Source organism: Accipiter gentilis, chromosome 2 (assembly GCF_929443795.1).
Source record: "Accipiter gentilis chromosome 2, bAccGen1.1, whole genome shotgun sequence".
NCBI classification, from domain to species: Eukaryota; Metazoa; Chordata; class Aves; order Accipitriformes; family Accipitridae; genus Astur; species Astur gentilis.
In genome coordinates this window covers 30,923,560-30,950,442 of record NC_064881.1, presented here as the reverse complement: position 1 = coordinate 30,950,442, position 26,883 = coordinate 30,923,560, and the positions used below count along the sequence as shown (strand labels likewise).

The following is a 26,883-nucleotide window of genomic DNA, read 5'->3' as shown; positions in this document are numbered from 1 at the left end:
CCACACATTCTCTGTGTCTGGAAATGAGAAGGAAGAGTGGCTGAAACAGTTTAGCCTGATGGACTGGGAGGAAAGAGTGACAGGAAACACACTCAGGAGAAGAGACTGCAAACATGAGAAGAAAAGAAATGAGAAGTGACCTACATTTTTATTCTCTTTTCCAACTTGTGTTCAGAAACAGTCACATCAAATAAAATGAAGAGCGTTAAAAGAACTGATATCTATTTTAAAAATATTCTCTTGAAAATTAAGTCTGAATAAAACAGAATATATATTTCAAGTTGAAACAGTTTATCTCCATACATGAAAACCCCAGAACAGTTTGACTGTTTTGCTGTCATCCAGCCTAATGCACAACTCGGGGGCTGTTACAGGACCACCTCACCTACAGACAGGTCCAGCCACTGAACCGGTCAGCACCACAACACCACTGCATTTCTTCTGTGTACAGTAACGGTATACAAGCCAGTTTACAGGTTTTTGTGCACTATTTTGGAGTGTACTAAAGACTGAACATACTCTGATCCTTGTTACAGGTCACTTGAAATATTAAGAATAGATGAGTGCTATTTCTCTAGCATTTATCAACTATGGTGTCCTGAACACTGCAGAAAGATTGAAACACCATTGTGAGCATGGCTTGATCACATCACTGATTCATTAAACATCTGGGAACCATTAGCAAAAATTTGGCCCATTCAGGTCACTTCCTATTGTAATCTGTTCCACCTGCTAGAGGGCTAGCACTAGTCCCCAACCCTATTTCAACTGGCACCAGACTCCTCACCAAAACATCACTTTGTGGTGGCAGATTATTAAGGGTACTCGTTTCCCCCCATAGTCCTAGTGGGTTGTAGTTCCAGCTCCATTTCGCACTTTCTTTAGGGGGTACTTTCCCCTAACACATTTACTACTGCAGTTTATTAGAAAGCCAGACCCCACGTGCAAGAATTCCCTCCACCAAGCACCTGCCAAGGATGTAGTAATAATTTTTATTACAACATAACCTTGCCACCCATTTCCTTCAGAGGAAGGTAGAATACTGTCCAGACCAAATTTTCTCCTAATCCCAAACATTATTGAGCAGCGCACCTACAGCAGGGCCCCAGCAAATTGAGTAATCCCCAACTCTCAAATTTCTAACATCACAACAAACCTCGGACACATGACAGAGAAAGGCCTGAGGCACAAAGCTTTGCCTGGAGAATCTGCTATCCAACAGAGCTCTTTTCCTTGCTGAGCATCATTTAGACAGCATTTGGCTTTTGGCAGCTGCTGGGGGTAGAACAAGAGGAGGTAATGAAATGGCAATTGATTATACATGCCAATGTCAGAAGGAGGAGTATACCCACCAGGGTCTCCTCAGCTGCCACTGATTTTCACAAATGTATAGGTTATTATCCTTAAAGCAACTAATTCTCCACCAAAATTGTTTGAAACTAGTCAGTAGGTTCAAAATTTAATGGAGCGGCGAGAAAGAAGAGAAGGGAAGACTTAATGACAGACAAAATCATGCACATCTGGTTTTTTTTAAGATACCAAGCTTAAAAACCAACACAACTGAAAAGCACTGGGGTCAGATTTTAGCCTAGCAGCCCTTTCTTCCTCAGTTACTGTTTAAGACAGGTCCAAGCCAAACTGAGCTTGTGGCCATTCTCCACAGAACACGCACACAAAGGGAATTCTTTCTGAGCTGGAAATGGGACTTTTCAGGATATTTTTGTCAGTACAGGGAAGTTCAAGTAGGAAAGAGATTTCTCAGCCATAGGCTCAGCAATACTGAAAGTCTCTGCAGTTTTCACTGCATTCTGCATCTTCAAAAGCGTGGGGAACTTCATTAAAGTAAGATCTCAGCATACAATATAATCTATAGCAGAAGACTGGAACATCAACATGACACTAGTAAAAAATACTTCCCCTTTTTAAGAACTAAGCACAATCTTCACAAAAAGAATACTAATGGCTTTCTAGCGCTATGTTAAGACGAAACTTCATTTCCTAACTTATTTCCTATAGTTATTCTCATGCAGTACACTTTTTGTGCATCCTATGCACTTACATGTAATACTATGTAACTATTTTTAATGCTATGTATGAATGATATTCAACTAGCTTTAACAAATTAAAATCTATTGGGCGAGTATAATTGTATGTCAAGTTTTAGAGACTTCCATATGCCTGGCTGAAACATCACTTGTCCTAATTTGATCTCAGCTGATCAAATTCAAAGCACAGAAGCCAAGTTAGTGGAGGGTTCCAGTTACCTCCAGCTATTTAGTGGTTTCAAGCAAAACTTTCATAAAACCAAGATGATAATTTTATCAAAATGCTTGTGTTAAAATTTTCAATTACACATTAATAGCCCTACTGAAACAGCTTGCTTTAAATTTTGTATTTTATTTTTATTCTAAGTTAACTTCAGACACCACTGTGGGGAAGAACAGATTTTCACCAAATGTAATTTATCAATTACATCTTATCTAAATACATTAGTTAACAAAACTAATGGACCAAACTACAAAGCTGGCTGAATGGCTGCAAAAACTTCCTGGTTAATCAATATAAAAGAAGTACACATAGGTGCAACTTACTCAAAACATGTACATTAAGGAGTTTTTACTTATAATCAGTCATTTCTTTTGTAATTGTCAGTGATGTGTACACTATTTCAAGGAATTTTTTGCTATTTATAATGCACCACTTTTTAAATAAGAAAGCTTTTGAAATATTAGCTTAAACCTAAACAAACAATAATTTATCTTCTAGAACAGTCAGCGGTCTATCACACAAAACCACCAGAATGCTAAACATTAAAAGAAGTGTAGCTGTCAACACTACATTGTAACTGTTGTGAAGTTTTACAAAAGACCTCTGTAATTATAACATAACATGTAAATTTTTGTCGCATTGGTTAATTTAAAATACAATGTGCCTCTTCTCAAGCAGTAGGGACTTTTTATCAGGATCCAACATTTTTTATTCTTTCTAGTGACCACCATGTGCATGCCACTTCCTTCTTTACACAAATTTTGACATTCACAATTCTTCAAATAAATATACCCTCCTCAGTACAAGCTAATCAGAAGGAATTTTATATTAAAAAAAAATCAAGGGCAAAATGCCTTCTCCCAAATTTGTGCCAGTCATTTTGAATGGAAAATAATTTTTCTTTTATCCCTGGTCTAATTTGCAACGAAAGAATGAGTACAGGTTTAAAATGAGGGAGGAAAGTGAGTGTCAGCAAGAAATGAAGTTGAGTGCCCAAAGGAACAAAACATATAAGTATTCTGAATGGAACTGTGGGGACAGGGACAGGACTGTTACTGTTTGTGCTCAACTGTGCACTCCAGCCACATGCAAAAGTAAGACATTAAAAGTTGGACAACAGGATGGAGAAATAAGATTCAAAAGAACTTGGGGGAAAAAAATATGTATGTGGGAAAGTTAAAAGCCTGGAAACATCCTCTAATCTCATATAATGCCAAGCAGGAAAGCTCAGGGAACATTTAGTGTGGAAGAAGAAAATAATGTATCTTGTTTCAAATCAAAACATGGAACATCATCTGTAACAAAACTACTGAATAACACAGGCCAAGGAATATATTTAAAGCTAAACTCAAAGATGTTCTCTTAAATTTATAATTCAACAGGTTTATCAAGTCATTTACATTAAGAAATGTGTTTTATAAATTTGACATGAGTAATCACAGGTAACACACCATTAAATCATCAACTCATTCATGTTTCTCTAACATTTATTATTTTACATGGTATGTATTTCTTGGGATACTGGATAGTTTTAGCTTCTTCAAAAGCTAACTTAAAGCATATTACCCACAATACTATAAATTTAAGTGCAACTGCATTCACACCAAATGAAAAGAGAACTTTTCTTGACTGATGCTTTTCATCTGCAGTCCTGAAGACCAGTTGCAACAGATAATCCCATTATTCAGAAGGCAAATCCCTCACTTTACAAAAAAAGTCTTTATGTGAAATTTAGGTAATAACAAAAACTTAAGGACTAAGACAATCCAGGAATGTCCACCCATGGCAATCACCCAGGGATCAGGTTCATGTTTTAGCACCCTCCTGTGGCACAGACCATAGTCCATCCACTCCTGAATCCACTACAGACACCCTCCACTTATTCTTTCCCAGCAGGACTCCTCACTACTGTCTTTCCCCTCCTTCCCCCTCAAATAGCCTGTGGACCAAATATTTACCCCACATCTCACAGAATAGGTTGAGCTATATCATACTCATGCCTACGAAGTTGGACACCACAACTATCACTTCTGAATAAGTCCTATACACCATTAAAATAATAAACATAAAATTTTTAAAACTATGTTTGTTCAACATAAAGTATTGATACATACATATTGTTAAAGTGCTCTGGAAATATAAAGCTTTAAAACATGTCAGTTTGAGCAATGTTTTTTTCTGAAATCTTGAATAAGCATGGTCAACTTACTCTGAGAGCTGCTCTTTTGAGATTTACTGTTGGGGGAAGAACACAAGTTTGTGATCCATTGCACAAAGAGATTAAGTATTTGTTTTATAATTGATAAGAAAAAAAAAATGCACCTAGCATTCATATAGCTAACAGGATGGCACATCATTATTTCCAAATTTCCTGGTCAAGAAGCCAGGATGCAAAGAACAACACACCTCCACTTCATACTGAACAAATATTGAAGTGTCAAGTGCTTAAATAGTCCTTTTATGTCTGTGTGAGCCTCAAAATCAGTTTCTAAGCTGTAATACAAATCGACAATACAGTACACATCAAGAAGGTTACCACAGGACATCATTGAGGCAGTGCATCATATTGATATGAGTCTCTTATCATTGTATGACTATGTTATCTAAATATCCATCTTTTAGATATACTGAACTGTGTTTCCTATATTGTGACTTTCTATGTGTTTTTAGAAACATGAACCAGCAGTTAGAACTTCACCCTAATCCTGCTCCCTTTGTGGAAGCACATAGGCACACTTACATGAAGGCAAGCATTTGTGCCAAATTACAAACAGCATTTTTCTGTCCACATTCAGTCTTTTTTTAAACTATCCCATACTCTACAAGCATTAGGATGAACAAATATAGTTTAAATATAAAAAGCAATATAAAAATCAATTTAAAATATGATTTAAAAGTTGCAGTTTCAATGCAATGGTTAAAAAAAAAATAAGAGATGCAATACTGGAGATAGATAACCTGTGGGTTTTAGCAGTTCGCTGAAAAATAAAGTAGTAACAATATAGATTAAGAACAAAGAGCACCTATACTATGAAGCCAAAACTTCATGCCAAATCATGATACAGAATATTGGAAAGTAATAAATTGTATATATTCTTTTATTTTCATAAAATCTCTAGCTGACAAAAATAACACTAGTTACAGTGCTATCATCTAAATTCCTTATAAATTTTTACATCACAAGCATCAATGACAAACTCATCTACAAATAAGTTATGAATACTTCTAGACATACAGATGCAGCTTACTAAAATGTCATTTCCAACTAAAAATTAACATCACGTGTAACATCTCAAAACCCAAGGATGCTTCCACCTCTGCTCTTCTTTTGCGCCTGGATTATAGTCACATTATGTGCACGCTTGCCCATCACATACCCTCTGCTCCTATGTGCAAATGTGCTATATCGCAGTCTTTAATTACTTCCCAAGAAAGATTACTTCATGAAGGTATTTTGGCAATGTTCATCAGTGTAGTATATAAAAACAGATTAATATACATACACATATATGTGGATATACTTACAGCTAAACTGACATGTATTTATGTATATTATGAGTTTGTGTATGTATACATATAGTATATATTTATAAATTTTTGCTTAAAGTGTCAGATATCTAATACCATTGCCTATTAAGACATTACTTTACAACTACTTCCACTGCAGTTTTTTCCCCTAGATTCTGTCTGCAAAATAAATTTAAGGAAAAAAAACAACAACCCACAGATGGCCTGAATACAGCACAACATTTTCAATGAGTAATCTGTGTTCCTGTACTTGGCTTTGCAAAACAGTGTATGAAAATATTTTCCATGAGAATTATCAAATAAGTCATATTCATCTGTGGTATTCACAATTTTACTAAAAAAATATCTTTGCATTTAATCAAAAGCTTTGCATGTGGTATATGTTGTAATTCAAGGAGAATATTTTTTGTCTGTTACTTTTGTAACGAACATCTATAACTATGTGTAAGTACCCCTATAAATTAAAGATCTTTGGCTGGTTTGTTTTTTCCCCACGACTTGGGTTTACACTTCAACGTGAAATACTTCCCTGCCTGATCAGGTTTTTAGAATGTATAGACATTATAGACTTTTTTAGTCTATAAAACAACAGTGCTAAAAATATACAATTTAACCATACTTATTTATTTATTACACAAGAATATACTAGGTTTAGAAAACCAAGCAGAGGCTTAGATTTTTCTTTTAAAATGCAAACCATCCCCACCAGAATATTTTAGGTCAATCACAACCAAAATAGTTACTTACATGTATTTGGATGTGGAATATTACATTTTTCCAATATCAGACTGAAGACTTCTTAAGCTCCAAACATATCAAAAACTAAACACCTCAAAACCTAACAGGCTTGACGTGAGATAGGAGAAGACTCTGAACACATTTCTCTTGTTTCTACATTATAGGGCCAACTGGGATTTGTTTTGGAATCAAAGCTTTGCACTGTAATTCGGCACTAAAGATGAGTCAAAATATTGAGACACTAGCTTTTCACTTTCAGTGAGCTTTGATCAATGTAAATCACTGATGAAATAATATTTACTGCCTCTCATTGGTATGTTTAAATAAGGTGCACAGCACTGATGTTTCAAGGGGTTGCATCAAGATACTTATGGACAGTGACCACTTTGATTATTTACACATTCCTAGAAGCAGGAAAGCACTTCAATGCTGCTGAAGAATCACACATAAGGCTGGGAATTACCAATTTTCAGGGTACTGCACCTTCTCACTCTTTCCTTATCAATTCTGATTTACAACTGCAGAAAGCAACTCTTCACAGTAGCTTTGGGTTCTATCCCAAAGGGCAAATGGCCAAAGATGACAGGAACATTTCTCTCATGCACCTGTATGTTGTAGGTTTTTTGAACAAGATTAAATCCTCACAAAAATATTTTAAGCTGCTCTAACCTCAACTTCAAAAGTCTTCAAAAGCACCACAGAGAGCCTCCAAAAGGAATTTTTTGCTGACAGCTGCATCAGCAGCATGAAGGACAGAAAACTGCAGGAATGGAAGAGTAAGTGCTGAAAAGTAGCAGGGCTTTTCAGTTGAATTAAACAAAAAACCCACAAGAGCTGCTTATCCAGTATAAAAATTGCATATGTTCCACACGGTGCTAAGGAAACAAATATGCAGAAATACATGGTGCACATCACATCCCAGAGGGCTGAAGAAGCACCAGCATACTCGGCACTTCTTTTCTGGTCCCTACCCCCTTTATTCTCCGGCTCTCTCGCTGCTCCCATGCAAATGTTACACTTGGCTTAATACACCCCACTATGCTTAAGTCCATCCATCCACCCATATTCATGCAACCAAAAGATAACATAGCTCATTTTGCCAAATATTTCATAAAGAAAGTATGTGCCAGCCACAGACCACTAGTCCAGTTGAGTCCTCTCCCATGTTTACTACTGTTAAATTTGTCAAATTACAGGGTCCCAACCTCTGTAACAAGTTCTGAACATTAAATCCTCCTCCTCTTCCTAATGTCATGAGGGAAAGGGAATAATGTACTCTATTTCTGCCTTCCACCCTAGAGTCTCATGTATCCCTGCTGCAAGTGCCATTAGCCCAGAACATGCACCTGGGTGAGCACCAGCCACGTGGCAGTATATACATCAGAGAGAATCATTATATCACCAAGTTGAAGTTCTCTCTTGTACTTCCAAGTGCACAGTAACAAGGCCAGAGATGTGCAATTTACTAAGGCTGCTAGCCCTGAAAACAACCTGATCAAGGTTAAAAAAAAAAATAAAAAATAAAAAAATCCTTCATAAGTCTACCCAAGAATCAGGTACCAAACTAATTTTTTGGGTGCCATATGTTAGCCCAAGGAAGAAACCTGATTTATCGTAGCCCTAAAGATCAAGGAAAATTAGTTCAATTTATAGACACCTTTTTATAAGAAAATCAGATTAGATAATCTAAAAGCTCCTGTTAGTCTTAAAACCTATTAATCCAGGACGGTGGAAAGCTGCTTCAACAATTACTTACTCCAATATTGACTACTGAATAGTGCCAAAAAGGACAGACTAGTAGATGATCAGAAATGGAGGTGGGACAGTACGACAAAGATGACAAAAGACAATTGGAACAAGAAAACAGAGTGGTAGAAACAAAAGCCAAAATGCTCCTTAAAACCAGCACCTTTAATACACAAGAAATACAACTTTCACCAAAGAGTGTGAGTCACAGCATGGCCAGTCACCTGGCTTAATCCAAGAAAAAAAAGAAAGTAGTAGACATTGCCCTTATTCTTTCAGAGATATCTCTTTTGCTACATAAAACTCAAATGCGTGATTGTCTCCCTGCAAGATTTTAAAGGGACTAAAATTTACTAAATGGCTTATTATATGCGAGATCTGTAAGTTTACCAAAATAGTTTGGAAGAAGTTATGAAAACAGCTCTCTGAACAACAGCCAAACCAACTAGCATGAAAAAATTCCCATAAGCATCTCACAGCAATACTTCAATCAACTACAACATACTAAGTTGAACTACACACAGAGCGGTAAATCTTAGTACCAGCATTATTAAATGGAAAAAGAAACCTCACTCACATTTGACAGTAAATTTTAATTTGGCATCTGAATGTAAAAGTATGTCCAATAATTGATTTTGATCATATAGAGACAATTACATACACAGCTATTACTAGATGTATATTAAATACTGCAAGATCTATAAAAAAGTTATTGGAAACAGGTTTTTTCCCATACTAATGTACAGTTGTTTAGATGACTTCCTTTTAAACCATCTGAATACCCCACAACACAATATTCAGAAACTAGGTGCCAGTATGCACCTCAGATACATCCAGTTGTTCCTGATGTAAAACAGGACCACTTAAGACAATATAAGTAGAATAAAGATACTGTGTTCAAGCATTTTAGATAAGCAACGAAAGGCATGTTTCTTAACTCTACATAGCTAGCAAGGTTGGTCTTTCCCTTACCCCTACCCCTTCTCGAGGAAGATGATGTTTTTCTCAGGTGGAAGTAGCCTGAGTTTCTGAGTTACTTTGCCCCAGTATTACCTTTCACACAGAGTTTGGGACATTCTCCAATTCAGGGTGGGGAGGTAGAAGGAGGCCAGCAGCGGGGGAAGACTCAATTCATTAAACCTTTTGCTAAAATCCATGCAGGTGGATTAGTGTAGGTATATTACAAAATACCACCATGACTGTGTAACAGCAGCTTGTTATGAGATATTCAGTAAAACATTTTATTGAATAAGAGTACAGCAAAACCAGCTGTAGCAAACCATGCCCTCCAGAGAATCATGAAACTACCTGCTACTCGCATGGCATTTTGTGCAGATGCCACAGCTAAGTAGGAAATTAGAATGGCTAAATATTTTCAGGTTAATCTTTGGGCAACCAAACTATTGGTTTTAGAACGGCATTAATTAAGAGCCATACATATTGCAGCAATGAAACACACTGGGTAAAGCTACTGAACTACACATGAGTTTTGACAACGAGGGAACCTGCTGGGCCACACACGAGGTGAGGGAAGGGCTGTGGACGGCAACGGATGAGATGGCCGACCTTGGGAGCCAGGGGCTCTGCAGACTTATCAGCAGCTACCATAAGGGCAGTGAAGCAGCAACACTGCTGTCCTCAAGTAGATCTCCCACAGCACCTTAAACGCTACACCCTGTAGCAACAAGAAACCATCTGCATAACCTACACAGTCAGTGCTTGGTCCAAGCAAGAAAGAAATTTAGCTATCTACACAGCAAACACCAACAGGCAGCTAGGTTCAATATAATAGAGACTAAGCCCCAGTGAGTATCATCTCTGAATCTGTACACGTACTAGAGACTAGTTTGAAGTTTGGTTAACTTACCAGTTTTATTAGGGACTTTTTCCAACAACTTACATGCTGCTAGAAATTTGTCACAGCTGCTGTTACAAGGGAGCAAAAGAACTGATTTACTGAGCAGACAATGTAACTCACAACACGTGGAAACATTATCTGCAGCCTCATACACACAAAAAAAAAAGAAAAAGAAAAAACCCACACACCCAGAACCACACTGTGAACCCTCTTTCTGCCAAATCACAAGCTACATTACTGCCAATAAATTTTTTCTACAAGTCTCAGACTATAGCAAAAACCGATAACGGTGTAGAACAGTGTTTGCATTTTACATTGTTACTGTAATTTAAAATTATACTTAAATGCATATTACATATCACTGTTCTGTAACATGTTAAATGAAGTATATAACTACGTTCCCATGAAACGGATGATTTTAATTAAGAGACTGGAAAAGCAATGACTCAATTAAGAAAACAGATCATAAGAGGCATGACATTCCAGTCATGAATTGACTTCAGTCTTAAATATTTAACATTCTAGTGAAAATATGTAAGTAGTTTTATAGAATCATAGAATTATATAAGAAGCTTTGGGCAAAACATCAAATATTTAAACACTTCATGGAATAACTTTTTTAGAAATGAAAGTTCCCAAAAGAACAAATAGAAAAACAGGACAAGGGTAGCATTCCCAAAAGGATGAAGAAAAGGCAATTTTTCCTACAATAAACTGGTTTTCATTAAAAATTTTATCAAGGGAGAGTTTATAAATGGCTCTATCTATAAACAGAAGTGCAATAAAGACTACTACTATTTGCATTTTTACTGTCAGGAAAAAAAAAAAAAAAAACCTACATCAGAAAATTCTATGCACACCACCTCTGCTTACCGAGCCAAATGAAAATACTTTGAAACTCCCAGAAGAAATTGTTCAAGTGTTTGATTCATTAAATTATGAGATTCATCCAAATAATCTATTAAAGGGATTGAGCTATTCTAATGGAATCCAAATCTGATTATTTTTATTGTATAAATTTAAACTCAAAAAAGACAGTACTGTATAACTGGTGTTGTCAGATAGGCACTTGTTAATCTTTAAGAAATAAATTGTTTAAAGTATTTTTTCCAAATACCGTAAACTGATAAAAACTACCTTTGTCCTCTAATTAGTTGCTATTCTAATTTTCAGCCTAGTTTAGATCAGGGTTCTGAATCAAACAAATATTTATGGAAACTGGTACAGGACTGCAGGACAGGCTTCTAAGGCCTGGCTTTCTGATGGAACGCATGCTTATACGCTACTTGTATACAAAATACATTAACTCTTTCCTAAACTCAGGTCTTGCACTCCTTTAACCAAGGCAAAATAAATTTTGCAATAGCTCCAATAAGTCTATATTAACATTCAAAATTAAGCAGCAATTGAAGCACTATAGGTTTGTTAAGTGAGAGAGGTGGTTAGAGCGAGGAAGGGAAGTTCAGAAAGGCAAAGCATAAGCTCAGGCAACAGAAAATAGCTCAAGTGGAGAACAGCATCTTGCAGAGTAGCAAGTAGCACAGCAAGTGGTGATCTGAAGTAAATGATAAGTAGAAAGCTGAAACATACGAGATATCTCAGGCAGTAAAGCTTAAGAATCATTCTGAAAACTTTCAAACCTACCAAACTCTTACATGTGTGGGCTGACCTGGATGTCAATAAGCATCCCTGTTCTCTATTTCCCATCTTCCTGCCTGCCCTCCTACCATTTCTGACACAAGATTTGAAACTGTAATGTAGGCACAAATAAAAGAAATCTCCACACCGTGCAAGACTCATCTGTTGTTCATTTAGAATCATTACTGATTAATCAGTATATACTGAAGTACAGTGCTTCTTGATTTCAAGTATTTGCTTTTACATATACGGTGCCTTTCAGAAGCGGAACAGGACACAGATTAAGCCCCTGTTTCTTTTTGAACAGGCCACATGTTGTAGAGAACCAAAACAAGAGCAAAGGCAGAATGTATATTTAAGAATGTACTTCTGTTTCTTAAATTGCAGAGAGAAAAGGATAACCTTGCATGAACAAAACCATTTCTTATTCAATTACAAGACTAAACATGACAGAACACTTGAATTTATATTCAAGAACAGAAATAAATACAAAAAAGATACTGATTTTTGCAAGAAGTTATATCAAACCAGCACAGTTGACAGGATCACATGACATTTAAATTTATCATAACAGTGTTCAACAATGAAAAAAAATCATCATGTACAAAGGAAGCTTTTATGCTATTATAACCTGAATGTGTTCATAAGGTTACTTTTATGAAATCGCTTAAGAAAGCATTACATGTCTCCCTAAAGGGAGAGATAAACACTGAAAATAGCAGAACACTCCACTTAAATATGTTCTTGCTTTCTGCCTACACAGGATTATTATACATATTATTATTATATATGTCTAAAAGGTGTTTCTTCAGATGAAAAAACAATAGTATAAAATACAAACATGCTACACATTAAATATATCACCAGTATTAAGATTTTGAACCAGATACAGATATCCAAGAATATTACGTATTCATAAAATGTGAAGTTTCATACAGCAGACATTTTAGATGGGCAAAACTCACAGGTCAGGCATCAAAAAATGAGCAAAAGACAAAAACACTAGAAGGGGGGGCGGGGAGGGAAGAGTACTTAAAACAAAGGAGTAGGCGGGAAAGGAACACAATGTGTGTGGTGCTGCTCTCTGTCTTCAAGCAGAGCAGGACAGGACAAAGTTTAAAGAGGAAGGGCACCACCACTCATAAAAGCTCAGTCCTACCAGACCACGCTTCCTTCATGTTACAGTGGTATCTCACAGGCAAGGGATCTCTTCAGAACTGTTAGCAGCAATCCCCACAGCTTTCTCACTCCTTGTGGCACTACCCATCCTTTGTTCTGGAACGAGCAAAGTGCCTCCCAGTTCTTTTCCACAAAAGATGAGAAAGGAGTGCATCAGATTGCTCTCTGCTCAAGAGAGCTCAGAAGCCTACTAAATCAGAAATCATGAAATACCAGTGTCAGCAGATCATAAAAAATTACTTCAAGAGCTGGGATTCATCTCTATGAGCAAGCAACACACACAGGACTTTTATCATTGCCACTGGTACCAAGGACTGGATAGGATCTTGGCATTAGTATAATCATCAGATTGGTTTAACAATGGATTAAGACACAAAGCATTAGTTTCAAATTAGCTGTAGTTTACGCTCAAATAGAGTCAGAATCATATAATTGCACCCCAAACTAAGAATCTGTGGGCCAGAATCATCAACCTCTAGCCAGGTCCAGCATGGCCAAACTGAAGATGAACACTCATCAGCCGGCAATACTGAAACAAATACCAAATACTAAAACACTGGCCAATTCACTGCAGTCAGACTCCTGTGGTCTCATTACCTTGATAGCTGCTTTTAGTACTAGATCAAGATGAAAACTGGTGGGAGAAAAATCATTTCATTGGAAGCACCAAAGTTTACTTTCAGATTTCTGAAAAACTGTATTTTGGTATTTCTGTTTCAAATAAAGTTTTCCAACATTACTGAAAGCAACACAACTTTATTTTGCACGATCAAAATATTCTGCTGTTTTCACACACGAAAAAACCATCCACCTGAAGTGAAACATGGCCATGAGACACACTAGCTCTGGGTGTGTCCAGCTCTCCAAAAGAGCATCTCCCTGGTGGTGCACTGTAGCCACAGGACTCCTATACCTTATTAGGCACTTCACTGAAGAAGCCAACGGCAATGCTTCTGAGGAATCACAGCCAGAAACACAGTCCAGAACGGAGAACCAGACATCCAAGCTACAAGTCACAAAAAAGCAGCAGTTTAATTAGATACAACTCAATACTGAACAGTCCCAAAAATGTGAGGGTCCTGCTTTGACAACCAGGAAGATACTGCACTGTGTTCTTCCAAACTCAGTATCTTGTTCCTTCTTTTTCCAAGACAAAAGAGAAAGAAAGGCTAAAAACATTGGCATTTCACTAGAAAGAAAAACATAATTTTGCAGAAATTGTTTTCATCAAAAATGTCAAAAGTAAATTGACTGAGCAGCTGTAGCATGCTCTTTTTTCAAGTTAATTTGGGTCATACAGACACTGATAGAAGTGAATCTCAGCTTTTCCAACAACTATACGCACAGTTCACTTGGGTTTACTTTACTGAGAACAGAAGTGCTTAAACAATCAGTATATGTGTAATAAACCAAAGTTTTATAAGCCACATTTATGAGTGGAATACTCTTAGATATGTAATAAACGATGAAAGGATGAGAGTATCTTGACCTTTAGATAACAGTCTTTTAGGAGGGAAAGTTAACTGCAGAAGATTTAGCATCATCAACAACCAGAGGGTTTCAGATGAAAAGAACTGTTGTATACGCATAAGTAGATAAAAAAAGATGTCCACTGTTAACTCCATGCCACCCAATTGCTTTCAACTTTTATATGGATACAACCATAGCTCATTTTTGTACAAGTCAAGCAAAGTAGAACATCCTTAACAGAGCAGGAAATGAAGTTTTATTTGTTGCACAAAATAAATCAACAAAAATGTAATGTCTGTTGATGACAATGAAACCACTAACATATGCACTTGGGACTCTGATCTATTCTGTCCACCAGATGCTCCCTCCTTGTGGAAGGCTGGTAAAAAGAATTAGAGAGTTCACTGTGGCTTAAGCAGATTTTTCTCATGCTGTTAAGTATTTTTCTAAAGTTTTACTGCAAAAACTTAATGTTCTTCATGATTGTAAGCAAATATCTAGGATGAACAACCTATAGCCCACAGGCCATATGCTGTATGGCAGGACAATTCATCTAGCTTGTTCCCTTTGGCCTCCTCTCCTAAGAACCTCAGCTGCACACCAGATGACTGCACTGGAGCAGGCAGCCTGCTCCCCACGACCATTTTATCTAGGAGGCTCGTAGCCTCTCCCCATCATACAATAAGCCCATATTTAAATGCATGCTGGGAAAAGGGTTGAAGAGCTTCCAGGAAAGATGGCCACTTCCCACTGCCAGAACAATAAGTTTACCCCACAACCCCGTCACTGTCCACATCTGAGGAGCATATGGGAAAGAGGACCATCGGGAGCAGGCTGAATGAATTGTATGGAGTCAGCAGCACACTTATCCACCCTCTTTCTCAGGTCTTCATCAGGCCCTGCTAGGGACAAACTGCAGGGCAGAAAGCTTAAACACCTGGCATTCAGTAGAGATGCAGGAAGGCAGAGGCTTCCAGAAGGCAGCAGAACTACACACATATACAACACCATCCAGATGATAGTCACATACAGAAAGTGTCCCAGAAGCCATGAAATATGACACTCTCTTGCCACTGGGAATAAAAAACAAACCTAAGAGCAGCCCACCCACCCAAAGGACTGGAACACAACTGCTCCCCACAGTAGACAGCAGAGCAGCATTGATTGCATTGATCAGGAAACCACTCAGCTCACAGAACTGCATGGAAAACCACTGTGGTTCTTTGAGAAGTAGTCCCTAATTATCAACACAATTCTAAAATATCAGGACTAATGAGCTTTGGGCCTAATTCTAAGTAATTACACATTACTGCTGCTGCAGCAGCTGTTAGCTCATTTCAGGGAATTCTACGCTAACCTGAAATGCTGAATAATGCTGATAGGGAAAGAAAAAGGGAGGGGAAAAAAAGAAGAAAAAAAAAGGGCACTGCACTATCTCATGAAACCAAAATGCATTTTCAGCTTTAACTGAAAATACTTGCAAATTAAATAACTCAAATCAATAGAGCCCTTTACATGACAAAATCTTCCAGAAGAATGATTCATGCATATAAAATAAAAAAGGGTAAACCAGCTTTGTGTTATCCATCCTCCAATTAGGTGCAATGCATAAAGACTTAGATTGAAAAAGGACAGCACCTTACAGCATTCTGGGCTCTTTAGACCTTTGCATTTTGACAGATAGCCCTGCTAGTCACCAACTAGTCCAAAGCTGATGGGTGCTGGGTAAAGGAAACCAAGTGAGTATCCTCAGTAAGCCCGCGTGATGCTCTCAAGACATGGGTTTCTCAGCATGTCAGAGACAGAACCACTAAACAAACATGCCAAAGAGAGGAGAGGAGAAAAAAAGAAAGAAAAAAAAAAATCACATTTCTCAATAGAAGGATCAAGTTTGCTTCATTTTCTCCAGAAGCAAAGAAATAAATATTTACACCTAAATTTGTGTTTATTTAACAGTTGGAGTTAAACTAAGATGGATAACTGAGACAACTGGATGGTCCAGGGCACTGCCAGCAGCACGGTACAATTTCCCTGGAGATCTGTGGCCTATAAAAAGGTAAGACAGTGATTTCTTCCTTAAAAAAGAAAGTGCACATTTAAATCTGAACATATACCCGTTCTTTTGGAAAAAGTGCAGCTCGCTCAGATAGAGTTTATTGCCTGTAAGTTTTCAAAATAAAACACAATCTATATCGGTTGTGCATCAAAATTATTTAGCAGGAGCCACTCTTTAAGTGCAGGTATTGTAAGGTAAGTCACAAGCACTAGGTGAATAAAGGGAATTTTTCTGCTTAAGTTCAATAACTGTATCTAATAAATTATAATTGAATCACACCCTTTCAGAGAAAATACCACACTTTCCAAAAGGAACAAGCTGTAATTTCAGAGCACACTTTGTACTTGAAAGAATTAAGAGTATTTTGTCTTTTGGAATTTTAAGATACTTTTACCAAAGGTGGATAAATTACAGCTTTTTTCCACTACAAAATCTATAATCATGCCCACTCTGAAATAGTAGGTTTTGCTATAATGAGGAGCTAAAACACATTCCAACAAATTTAACTATGCTTTAATCTATCAACAAACGAGGAAAAACTACTTCCTCTCCAAGGAAATATTTTTAAATGCATTACCTCACCTCATTCCCTGTTAAACCATACCAATCCAAACTCTTCACCCGACTACATGAAACAAAGCTGGATTGTAGGGTCCTGATTTGATGTCAGCTGGATTGGGACAAATCTGGAATTACTCCAAAGTAAATCAATTGAGGTATTCCAGGCCTACGCCAGGGAAAGCTGAATCAGAATCTGACCCTAGACTTCTAGGAATTATGCCAAAAATTATATATAAATCCTTTCACCCTTACCTTAGAACAAAGACACTGACTATTGGCATTACATTTCCTTGCTGTAAGTAGCTCAGAAAAAAAGCTAAGTAAAATCAGTAAAGATACAAGGATTACTCTTAATCTTTCTATGCTATACACCTGTATCTACACAGCAGACCAGTTTCTCTGTACTTTATAAAGAGAAACACACCACTTACATGTTACTATTTGCATTTGCCTTAGTAAACTTATTTTCTGGAATATAAATCAGCGAGGTTGTAGTATCTGAGTTTCACCTCCTATATCTATCTGCAGATAGATAAAAGTATTATCTATCTGAAGAATTAAAGTAAATAAATACTTTTGCTGGTTTCTACTTTCAGTAATAAAGTGTATGAAAAGACTAATATTGGGATTTTTTCCTATAAACTTGGGAAAAAAACAAAGGTCTGTTCTGAAATGCAATTTTGTAGCAATAGTATTGCAGCAATCACTGTGTCTGTTCCTGTGCAAGTGGGTTCCTTTCCAAAATTCAAGAATACATACCATGACAACACCCCCAATTACCAATTCACCAAATTAACCACAGCAAAAGAGTAACCAAACAACCTTGTCTAGCTGGTGCATCACCATGAACAGTGAAGACTTCTGGTGTGGCAACCTTGTTCTGAAAGCAGCTGGTGCAGGTTTGAACCCTGAGCTGTGTAACAGCAAATGCAACTTGGCCTTATATTTGAAATTCAGATTCATCAATAACATACAAGCCAGCTTCCACTCTCCAAATGCCTTAGTCCACATCATAAGGATGGAAAGGGACTGTGGCAGGGAGGAACGGGTCTGCTGGCTGGCTAACACAGACTGATTCAGTTAGTTACCCACCCAGGACTATCCCACAGGACAGTTCCTCAAATAGATGAACTTTTGTATCATCCTCTTAACTGTCTCCATAGATAGTCTCCTAGTACATAAATTTACAGATACAGCATTTGTATTATGTTTTTAAGTGTTGGCACTCAGGATACTTATACATTTCCAAAATCATTATGTATTAACACACAAATTTCTGGCAAGATCTTGTGCTATTTTCCCTGCTAATTTTGATGTGATATACTTGTACGTATCTGTATGTGACAGGCAGTATCACAGAAAGGTTAATAAGCTCAGAAGCATGTGTCATTGTATTCAAAACAGTCACTCTGAAGCAACTCCAAAGTTGTGCAATTAGTAGTTTTCTTAAGTTTATTCAAAATGCAAGAGTTTGTTGAACTCCACTGTACCTCCATGCATGACCTGCCAAAGCAGACGTGTTTTGGAGGTTAAAAGTCTTTGGAGTGCAAGATACTAAAAGCATGAGACACAGAGCCAAAGACTTATCTTCAAGGGGACCTATGTCAGGAGTGAATTTCCAGAAGACCTGAACAGCCAACAGCCCTGTCACTTTCTGGAGGTACCGGTAAGTTTGATAAAGTTTTCTCCAACATGAGCACTGGAAGTTGATTTTAGAAAATTCATGCACTTAGACATCTACACACCCTTCATACTCATGCATATCCCAGAGACAGTAAATAGTTTAAATTTAACACAGGTAATCTCATCCAAAATATATGAGCATATGCAAATCACTACTGTTAATGGGAGGTAGTAATAGGTTTTTCAACCCACTAACCTGTCAACTTTATTTTTTAGAAACATACCACGTTAAGCTGCACTAAAAGCAATTCTAGTGTACTCATATTCAAATCCACCACAGCTTTGAGACCCACAACGTACTCTTAAGTTCTAAAACGTGAGTTACAGTGGTCATCACCGCATTAACTCCAGTAATTAACTTATTATGTCATCCATTTCCTTACTATGATGTTGGTTTGCTACAGGTAATCCCTTCAATTCCCTAGCAGCACAGCCACTTCAAAGAGAAAAAAAAAAGGTACTAGATACTATCCTAGCTGGTACAGAACAAAACTATTGTTTACATTTCAACAGCGCACTAACTGGTGCTTTGCCAAGAGTTCAACCTAACATTCAGTTTCCAAGTTCATTTTGCAGCCTAGAAATCCCTTGTGTATCTTCTTTCCCTTCCCTCTCCACACAGCAAATTCAGCTGATCTGATCTATAAACAACCATAACATTCACAATCTTAGTGTAAATTTTCTAGAATATAGTTGTACTAGTATAAATACTCAGTCTGGGGTCTGCAGTTTCCTAGTGGTTACAGAACATGTGAAGACAGTTCATGAAAGAACTCCAGAAGAAAAAACTGCTTTAGTTTGTTTGAGGGAAGGCAGCAACGAAGTTAAATACACATTGACTACCATTCATCTGGACATACGTGACAGTGCCTGCCCTCAAAAGTCAGAGAACAGCTCTTAACTGCTATCACTACCTTACTAAAAAGTGGAATAACAGTGAAATTACGACTATGTAAAGCAACTGTTTACCTGTGTACTACGTGCTATTCATATTTCCTGTCCCAACTGTTCCTCCTTACCATCAAGCAATAATGAAATGAAAAACAGTTAGATGGGAAGCTGACTTTGGTATGCATAGATACAGACACACATATATATACACACACACAAACTAAAGAAGCAGCTTTCTACACCCATACAGCACATCAGGCAAGTAGGTCTGCTGCTTCCTTACTTGTTAAGTAACACCACAATCCTCCAAGCAAGGGAATCTAAAGCAACAAAGTAGGAAATAGGGAACTACAGTTTTAAATGAGTAAAAGCAGCAACATCAGCTTCCTCCGAGATGAAAACTCTTCCCCTCCACATGGGCAACACTGCTAAACTGTCAACATTTAAATACTTCACAGGCAAAAATGGGAATAACAACAAAAGTAGGATATGTATGGATGTTAAATGTCAAAGAAATGTGTAAGAGGCAGCTCACTAAAGTGAAATTGTATTGCTGGACAGAACTCATACAGAGATGAGCACAGAAACATGATTACCCATGCAGAAAAGACAAACACCTGCTTTTGGTTAAAATAAATACAGATTTTGTTAACACTGGCATTTGGTATAGGTTTATAAGTTTTCATGTGCATGACTGAAGAGAAATCTGCATATTTGGGGGTCAAACAGTTTTACTGGCTGTTGGCATACATAATTTGATTTCTAGTTTTTTTTAATGGAACATAACTTGCCAGTAGCAAGTTACAGTCACATACCAGAATCAATTTTAGAGAATGCTATGGAAGTAAAAATAAAAGAGGAAGGGAGGAAAGACACAGAGAGAGAAATGGGTTAAAATGACTGTTACTTGTGCCCTATTTGATAACAATAAAATATTCTCAACTATATGCAGGTTTCCACAACTAAAACATGGTAAAACACTTCAGCCAGGACATACTCCCAGCACGGCTTGCAGCTTCTATGCCAACAAATCTCTACTCCTAATATACTCCAATTCTAGGGAGTCTCACAGATTGATATCTAGCTCTCGTTTTCAGAAACGCTGGCCCATGTGCAACAAGCTCATAACACTTCAATTTTCAGCAAATGAAAATAATTATTTTCCATCAACAATGATAGTAGTGAGAAAAATTTTATGAACATGTTTATGAACATTTGTTGATTTTACGCTAAATTTTGAGATTCTGAATTCTCACCATGTTATTTCTCAATCAACTCAGTTTTGAAAATGGATCCAGTCTGCTTCTTCACTCTACATTGAACTGAAATTGCAGAGTGCATTGACATGGCATCACAATAGACCGACACCAGGTCTTGAATATCCTCTAGTCCCAGAAGACAACGCTTGGAAGAGAAAAAAAAAGCATTGACTATCATTCACTTCAGCAGGTCAGCTGATAACCACTCCATATATAATTTAGTGCGATGGGACTGACCAGACAAGAATGCATTTAGACAACACAGCTGAGCAGAGTTGAGCCCTTCCTACACTTGGTGTCTTCTCTGTATGCCATCTTTGGTCCCCACCGGCTCACCCAGCAAACTAATTCAACCCACTAACCCAGAACAAAGAAATCAAGTAACTTCATCACCTTCTGAGGGCTGGTTCTTTTTTCTCCAAGATAAGCAAATTGTCCAATTCACCTCACAGCAAGACACATGCCAGCATGTGGAAAGAAATAGGCTAAAGCTGGAAGCAAGATTGAAGACACTAAGTGAGCTCCATCAGCCAAGTAAACTGAAGGAAAGACTACAAGAATCAAGGCAAAACACTCACAAGCCTGAGAAAAGCTGCTGAGATATTATTGCACGAGTTGACAAAATCGTATTTTACAGAACTTGGGAACACTGACAAAGGAAGAAGAGACGTAACAAGGAAGAGTGAGGAGGTTAAAAAAGAAGAGGAATCAACTTCTACAGCCAAATATCAAAGCACAATTATAGCTAAACTGGAGTTCTAAGTAGAAAGGAAGAAGCCCACATTTTCAGCGCTTAAAAAAGAAAGAAAAAAACCTTAGAAAAAAAAGAAAGAAAAGAAAGCAAAAATAAGGAATAAACAAAAATAAAGGAGGGGGAAGTGAAAGATTAATTTAAAAGTGTCTGCCCAAAAGCCAAAGGCTTTAAAAAAGTACAAATCAGAAACACATGTCATATAAAGCACTGATTTCTGCTGAAATACGATCCAGAAAACTGCAAGCCCCATATCCACATCTATTTTAGAACAAACCCATGAAATAACTGTGTTCTAGTAACCTGCTCTGAAGAAAAAAAAATAATAATTTTCAAAGCATAGGAGAAAATAATAATAAACTACTAAGACTGAAATATTATGACAGATTCAAGAAATTCAGCACTATGCAGGATTCCCCAAAAGATTCATACATGTGGAAAACTACTCTGTGTCCAAAATCAGGATTATATCTTTCCAAATACAGCATCCTGACAAGGTTCCACAAAAAAAAAAAAAAAGTCAGGTGTTCCAGGGCAAACAAATTAAATTCTTCATGTAAGCATGCTACCCTCATCTGATTAAAGTATGTATTTAGAATTACCTGTAAAGGTACAAAAGCTTACAGGACCACTACCCACTACCCCAAAAAAAACACCTCTCCCCTTCACATCCATCAGGTGACTTTAATCTCTTCTCACCTAACCTATTTGTCCATTTGCTTGCACCACCCTTCCTCCATGTACTACTCCTATCTGCATTATCCTTTCCTCTCGCTACTTGAGAAAGGTAGATCTCCAACTGATGTTCTGCATAAGACCAACTAACTTCAAAAGGCATGCTCCAAACACATTTCTTGCGCTAAGCTAGCAACACCATAAATCTGATACAAATTGTGAAGTGACTACTTTTGCAAATAAACTTGGGACTCTACAACAAGTCAGAGAGGACTCCAGAAGAGCTCTCTTGGAAACATACATATCCTGCAACTATCCAGTTAACTCAAACTTTACCTGCTAAAGGAAGAAAATTGGAGCTGCAGTCTCTGCAGCTGCAGGGTTGTTTAACAGCCTATAGAAAGTTCATACATTAAATGGCATACAGAGCTAGCACGACACAAGCATTTGAAAAAAAGCTCAGCCTCCAAACCTGGGAGTTAAAATGAAGTTCATGTGCACTTATACGTATAAAGAATCAAAACATTAATGTATATAACCCATGTTTACACATAAGTAAATATATTTCTGTCCTTAAATTTAAAGGACAATTAAGGTGTCTTTTTGGAGGGCAATGGCTTGTTTAAAACTTAAAAGTGTTATTTCCTCTTTGGAAAGGCCATGTTTCCAAATGCACAACAGACATCTTAAAAAGTCAATGAGCCAGTCTAAGCCAATATAGCCAAACAGTAATAAAAACCAAATAATCTTTAATTCTAAATATTTAAATTCCAGAAAAGCAAAAAAGCAATTTAGAATAGATCACAAGAAGCCTAGTCCATATGCCTAAAACAAACCGATTGTATGAGTGTACTAAAAGATACAAAGTACCACAAGTCATGACAAGGCAACTAGGGAACCTGACATCTTGAACCTCAACAAAATCCCAACAGTTGGCAGGCTTTATTACTTCTGAAGAAAGTTGGTTTTAAACAGCAGTCCTCCACCAGTACAGCAGCTATAAGATAATATGTCCATGTCAAATTAACTTTACAGCTATGAGCACTACATTATGAAGACTGCCCTTCAACCATTTTTTGCAAACTGAAGCAAACCATCAGTTTAGAAAGAGGTAGCTCGGGACAGAAGAGAACAAGAATTTTAGAGCTAGACTTCTAAAATGTGAAAAGCAGAAACTTCTTGCTCTCTACCAGTATCAGATTAGGTTTCCACAGTACATAGGAGAACAAAATAAACAGCAGCAACACTATTAGGTATCTACACAGGATAATGAAACCTTGAGGTTTGTCAGTAGGAAGGACATAAGGACTTCACTTGTTCATGCCTAAGAAAGAAATTTCATAATGACAATCTGAAGTGCAGCTGCACTGCTTGGTCTTGCCTCTGTCCGTTACCTTCTTTATCACTGCATCCTCATATGCCTAAAATTCTTCCAATTTACTCTGAAGTCTTCTTGACAAATGATCTCATACCAAAATGTTCTGCTGTTTATACAGAGTTCAAGACACTGCTGGAAGTAGGATATGAGTATTAATTTGCTGTCTCCTGTCCACATCAAATATGTAGATATCAAGCACTGGTATTTGCCTGTAATATGGGACCTGCTTGACTACCACAGACAGTTTTCCTTTTTCTTCTAGTCTGAGAGAGAGTATGTTCTGAGAGAGCAACTCCAGACTATTTGCAGAATGTTTGCTACTTAAATCATTATAAAAATGAACAAAGTGATAAAAATCTATCATTCTGGTAGCTTAGATTATGCTTTCTTACCATGTAAACTTTTTCCTGAACCCTTGGATAAGATGAACATACAAATCTACTACAGTCTCAGAAAATACTAGAGGGATGCGCTTTTATAAAGGAGGAGAGGGGAAAATAAAAAAGTGGTGCTTGCATCATGTCCATAAAGAGATGTTTCATGAGATGACTGTCACAGACACGCTAACTATGAAAAGCGGAGAAGCAGGCATTAAATGTGGGTTAGACAGACTTTCTGAACCTAGACAGCCAGAACAACTTCTGAGAAAAAAATCAATTGGTCTAGTGGATTCACTGTGCTCTTAATCTGAGACGACACCATGGCTAGTGATCACAGAGTACTGATTCTATTAACAACTCACACAAGACAACCATTCTCATTAATTTCAGTTCACCACTGGAGCACCATGCTTCTAGAGTACATTTTCCTTTTAGTTTCACCCAAAAGGGATCCAGCTTATTAGTTCTGAGACCATCCCACAATGGAGGTCAAAGCACAGTAAGCCTGGGTAGCCAGGAGATTTCTTCAAAAGCACAAACTTGATCTGAACTACACCACAAAGAGGTACACAGAGAAAGTCTTGTTCAGAAAACAACAGGGAAGCTGAGAAAAGGCAACATTTACTAACTAGATACTATTGCTCCAGCTGCTTACAAGCACTGGAGGGAAAACTGTAACTACACACACAGCTCCTGGCAGATTCCTTATCTTGCAACACCTACACTGAGCCCATACCCTTGTCTTGCACTCTCTTCATTACACTTACAATTCGCAAAGTGCATCCATTTGAACATAAAAAAAACTATTGAAAATCATTGGTGTTACACAATCTCAATATATTTTGTAATAATGACCAGGCTGATTTTAGAATCATGGAATCATTTAGGTTGGAAAGGACCTTTAAGATCATAAGAGTCCAACCATTAACTGTTTTGACAATATCTTTCTTCAAATGAGCTGTATTCAAAATCTGAGCTCCTTAGTAAGAACACAGCCCTAACTACATTTTTGACTGCTTTTCTGTTCCTGAATCTGCTACCACAGTAAACATGCCTGACACAGTGTACTTGGCTTCTCTTTTTAAAGACATACAATGTTGACATTTGCAGGACTAAATATTTCAATGAATGAAACTATCAAGTTTTAAATCTTTCTCATAGCATTTAATTTTCAGCCAGTTGGAGAAAGCGTTTAGAAGACAAGCTGGCAGAAAGAAAGGAAAACTTGTTTACACCTTTTACGTACATATGTACTGTCATGATAAAAAACTGGGAAAATGTCACGATAACCAGAAAGTTCTGTCACAATAACCAGAAAGTTCTGTCACAATAACCAGAAAGTTCTGTCACAATAACCAGAAAGTTCTGTCACAATAACCAGAAAGTTCTGTCACAATAACCAGAAAGTTCTGTCACAGTGGGCACTCATACCTTCCCCTGTCTTGCTTGGTTGTCCACTGTTTGGCTGCTTAGAACAGCGTCCTCCTAGTCAGATTCTTCTCACATAAACAGTTACATGTATTCTGAAGATACTGGGACAGTTTATCATGCCTTGTCCCTATGGGTGTTCTCAAAAGCTAGGTACAGCACTGACAACGAAGATGTCACCCAGTATTGCATGGAGCAGAAAGCAAAAGTGCTTACTATCCCAAGTCTTGTTCTTTAGCAGAAACACCTAAAAGCAAGGCTCACTCACACAGACTAAGCACTAGGATTGGGTCAGGATTGCTCCTCTATCTTTGCCTGTAGGCAGCACACCAACATTGGAAGCTCTGCTAGGGGCCAGCACGAGCACAGAAGGAATCAAGTGGGACCACTCCTACCTCTCATAGTAATCAGCTTCAGACATTTGAAATCACCATGACTTAGCCCTGAAAAGGACTTCAAAAAGAAACAAGCTGACAAATTCACATGAAAACTGTCCAAAATTACTAACATGGTAACATGCACTTAGGTAAGCAAGCCAGCTATTCAGGTTGAGGCAACACAATGGCAATGGAAGGACTTCTACAGCTAGAGCATTAAGAAACATGCCCATAGGTGTCTGAACAAATTCACAGCAAAGGCAGTTTCTTCTTTTTGCAAGCAGAATTATTGCAGTCTAAAATGTCAGATACCTTGCTTTTAAAGTCTTCTCATATGAAAGTGCTTAGCAGAAAAAAATAGGTAAGTTACATCATCACTCTTGCTTGCCCAGCTAAAACATATGAATATTAATCCAGCTTTAAGCAAAGCTGTTCAGTACCTCCTCTTCAGCCACTCATGTGAAAACCCTGGAAATACAAAGACAAGTGTCTGAACCAAATGCTGCAAGGCCTTCTCTAGCAGGACTTGTAGCATGCCTTTACTAATTCCTCTAATGAAAGAATAAGTTTAATAAATGTTTTCGCAAGAGTTTTGTGGGACATGGTATTTCTCCCTCAGAAAGATAATATCCTTGAAAGAGACTCTCCTACCTAAAACACTTTTCACATGAAACAATTCATAGAAAACGTAAGAACTCTTCAGACTGGAGCTCTTGACAAAAAATGGCATAAAACCCAAACAAAGGCTCTGTCAAACCTTCCTGAATCTTTGGAAAAGATTAAACTACTTAAAGTACAATTTAGACAAAGGAATTTATTTTAATTAAAAGTAATAGGGAAAACTGTTCTTGTTACTATATACTGATTTGTATGCACGCACAGACAGAACCAGATAAAATTCCCTTTGTTATATCAAGCTATTAAAACACAAATAAAAGCAGCATGAACTGACTGCTTAATGATGAATTTCATATTCATCGTTAACCTGAGATTATGATTCAAAACTAGCTGATGACATA

General features: G+C 37.4%; 1 protein-coding gene across 7 annotated transcripts in view; it reads right to left on the bottom strand.

Annotated features, from left to right (window-relative positions):
* Positions 1-26,883, bottom strand: part of VPS13B (vacuolar protein sorting 13 homolog B) — a 485,377-nt gene that overhangs the window by 445,241 nt on the left and 13,253 nt on the right. The window contains exon 1 of one of the 7 annotated variants that reach the window (XM_049818784.1): positions 20,873-20,894. The exons of 5 other annotated variants lie outside the window; for them this stretch is intronic. In XM_049818784.1, the coding sequence (XP_049674741.1) occupies positions 20,873-20,875 (3 nt within the window). In that variant the 5' untranslated portion in view covers positions 20,876-20,894. Of the gene's footprint in view, positions 1-12,935; positions 13,081-20,872; positions 20,895-26,883 lie in introns of those variants that run through there. One more of the 7 variants, XM_049818793.1, reaches the window with a different exon arrangement.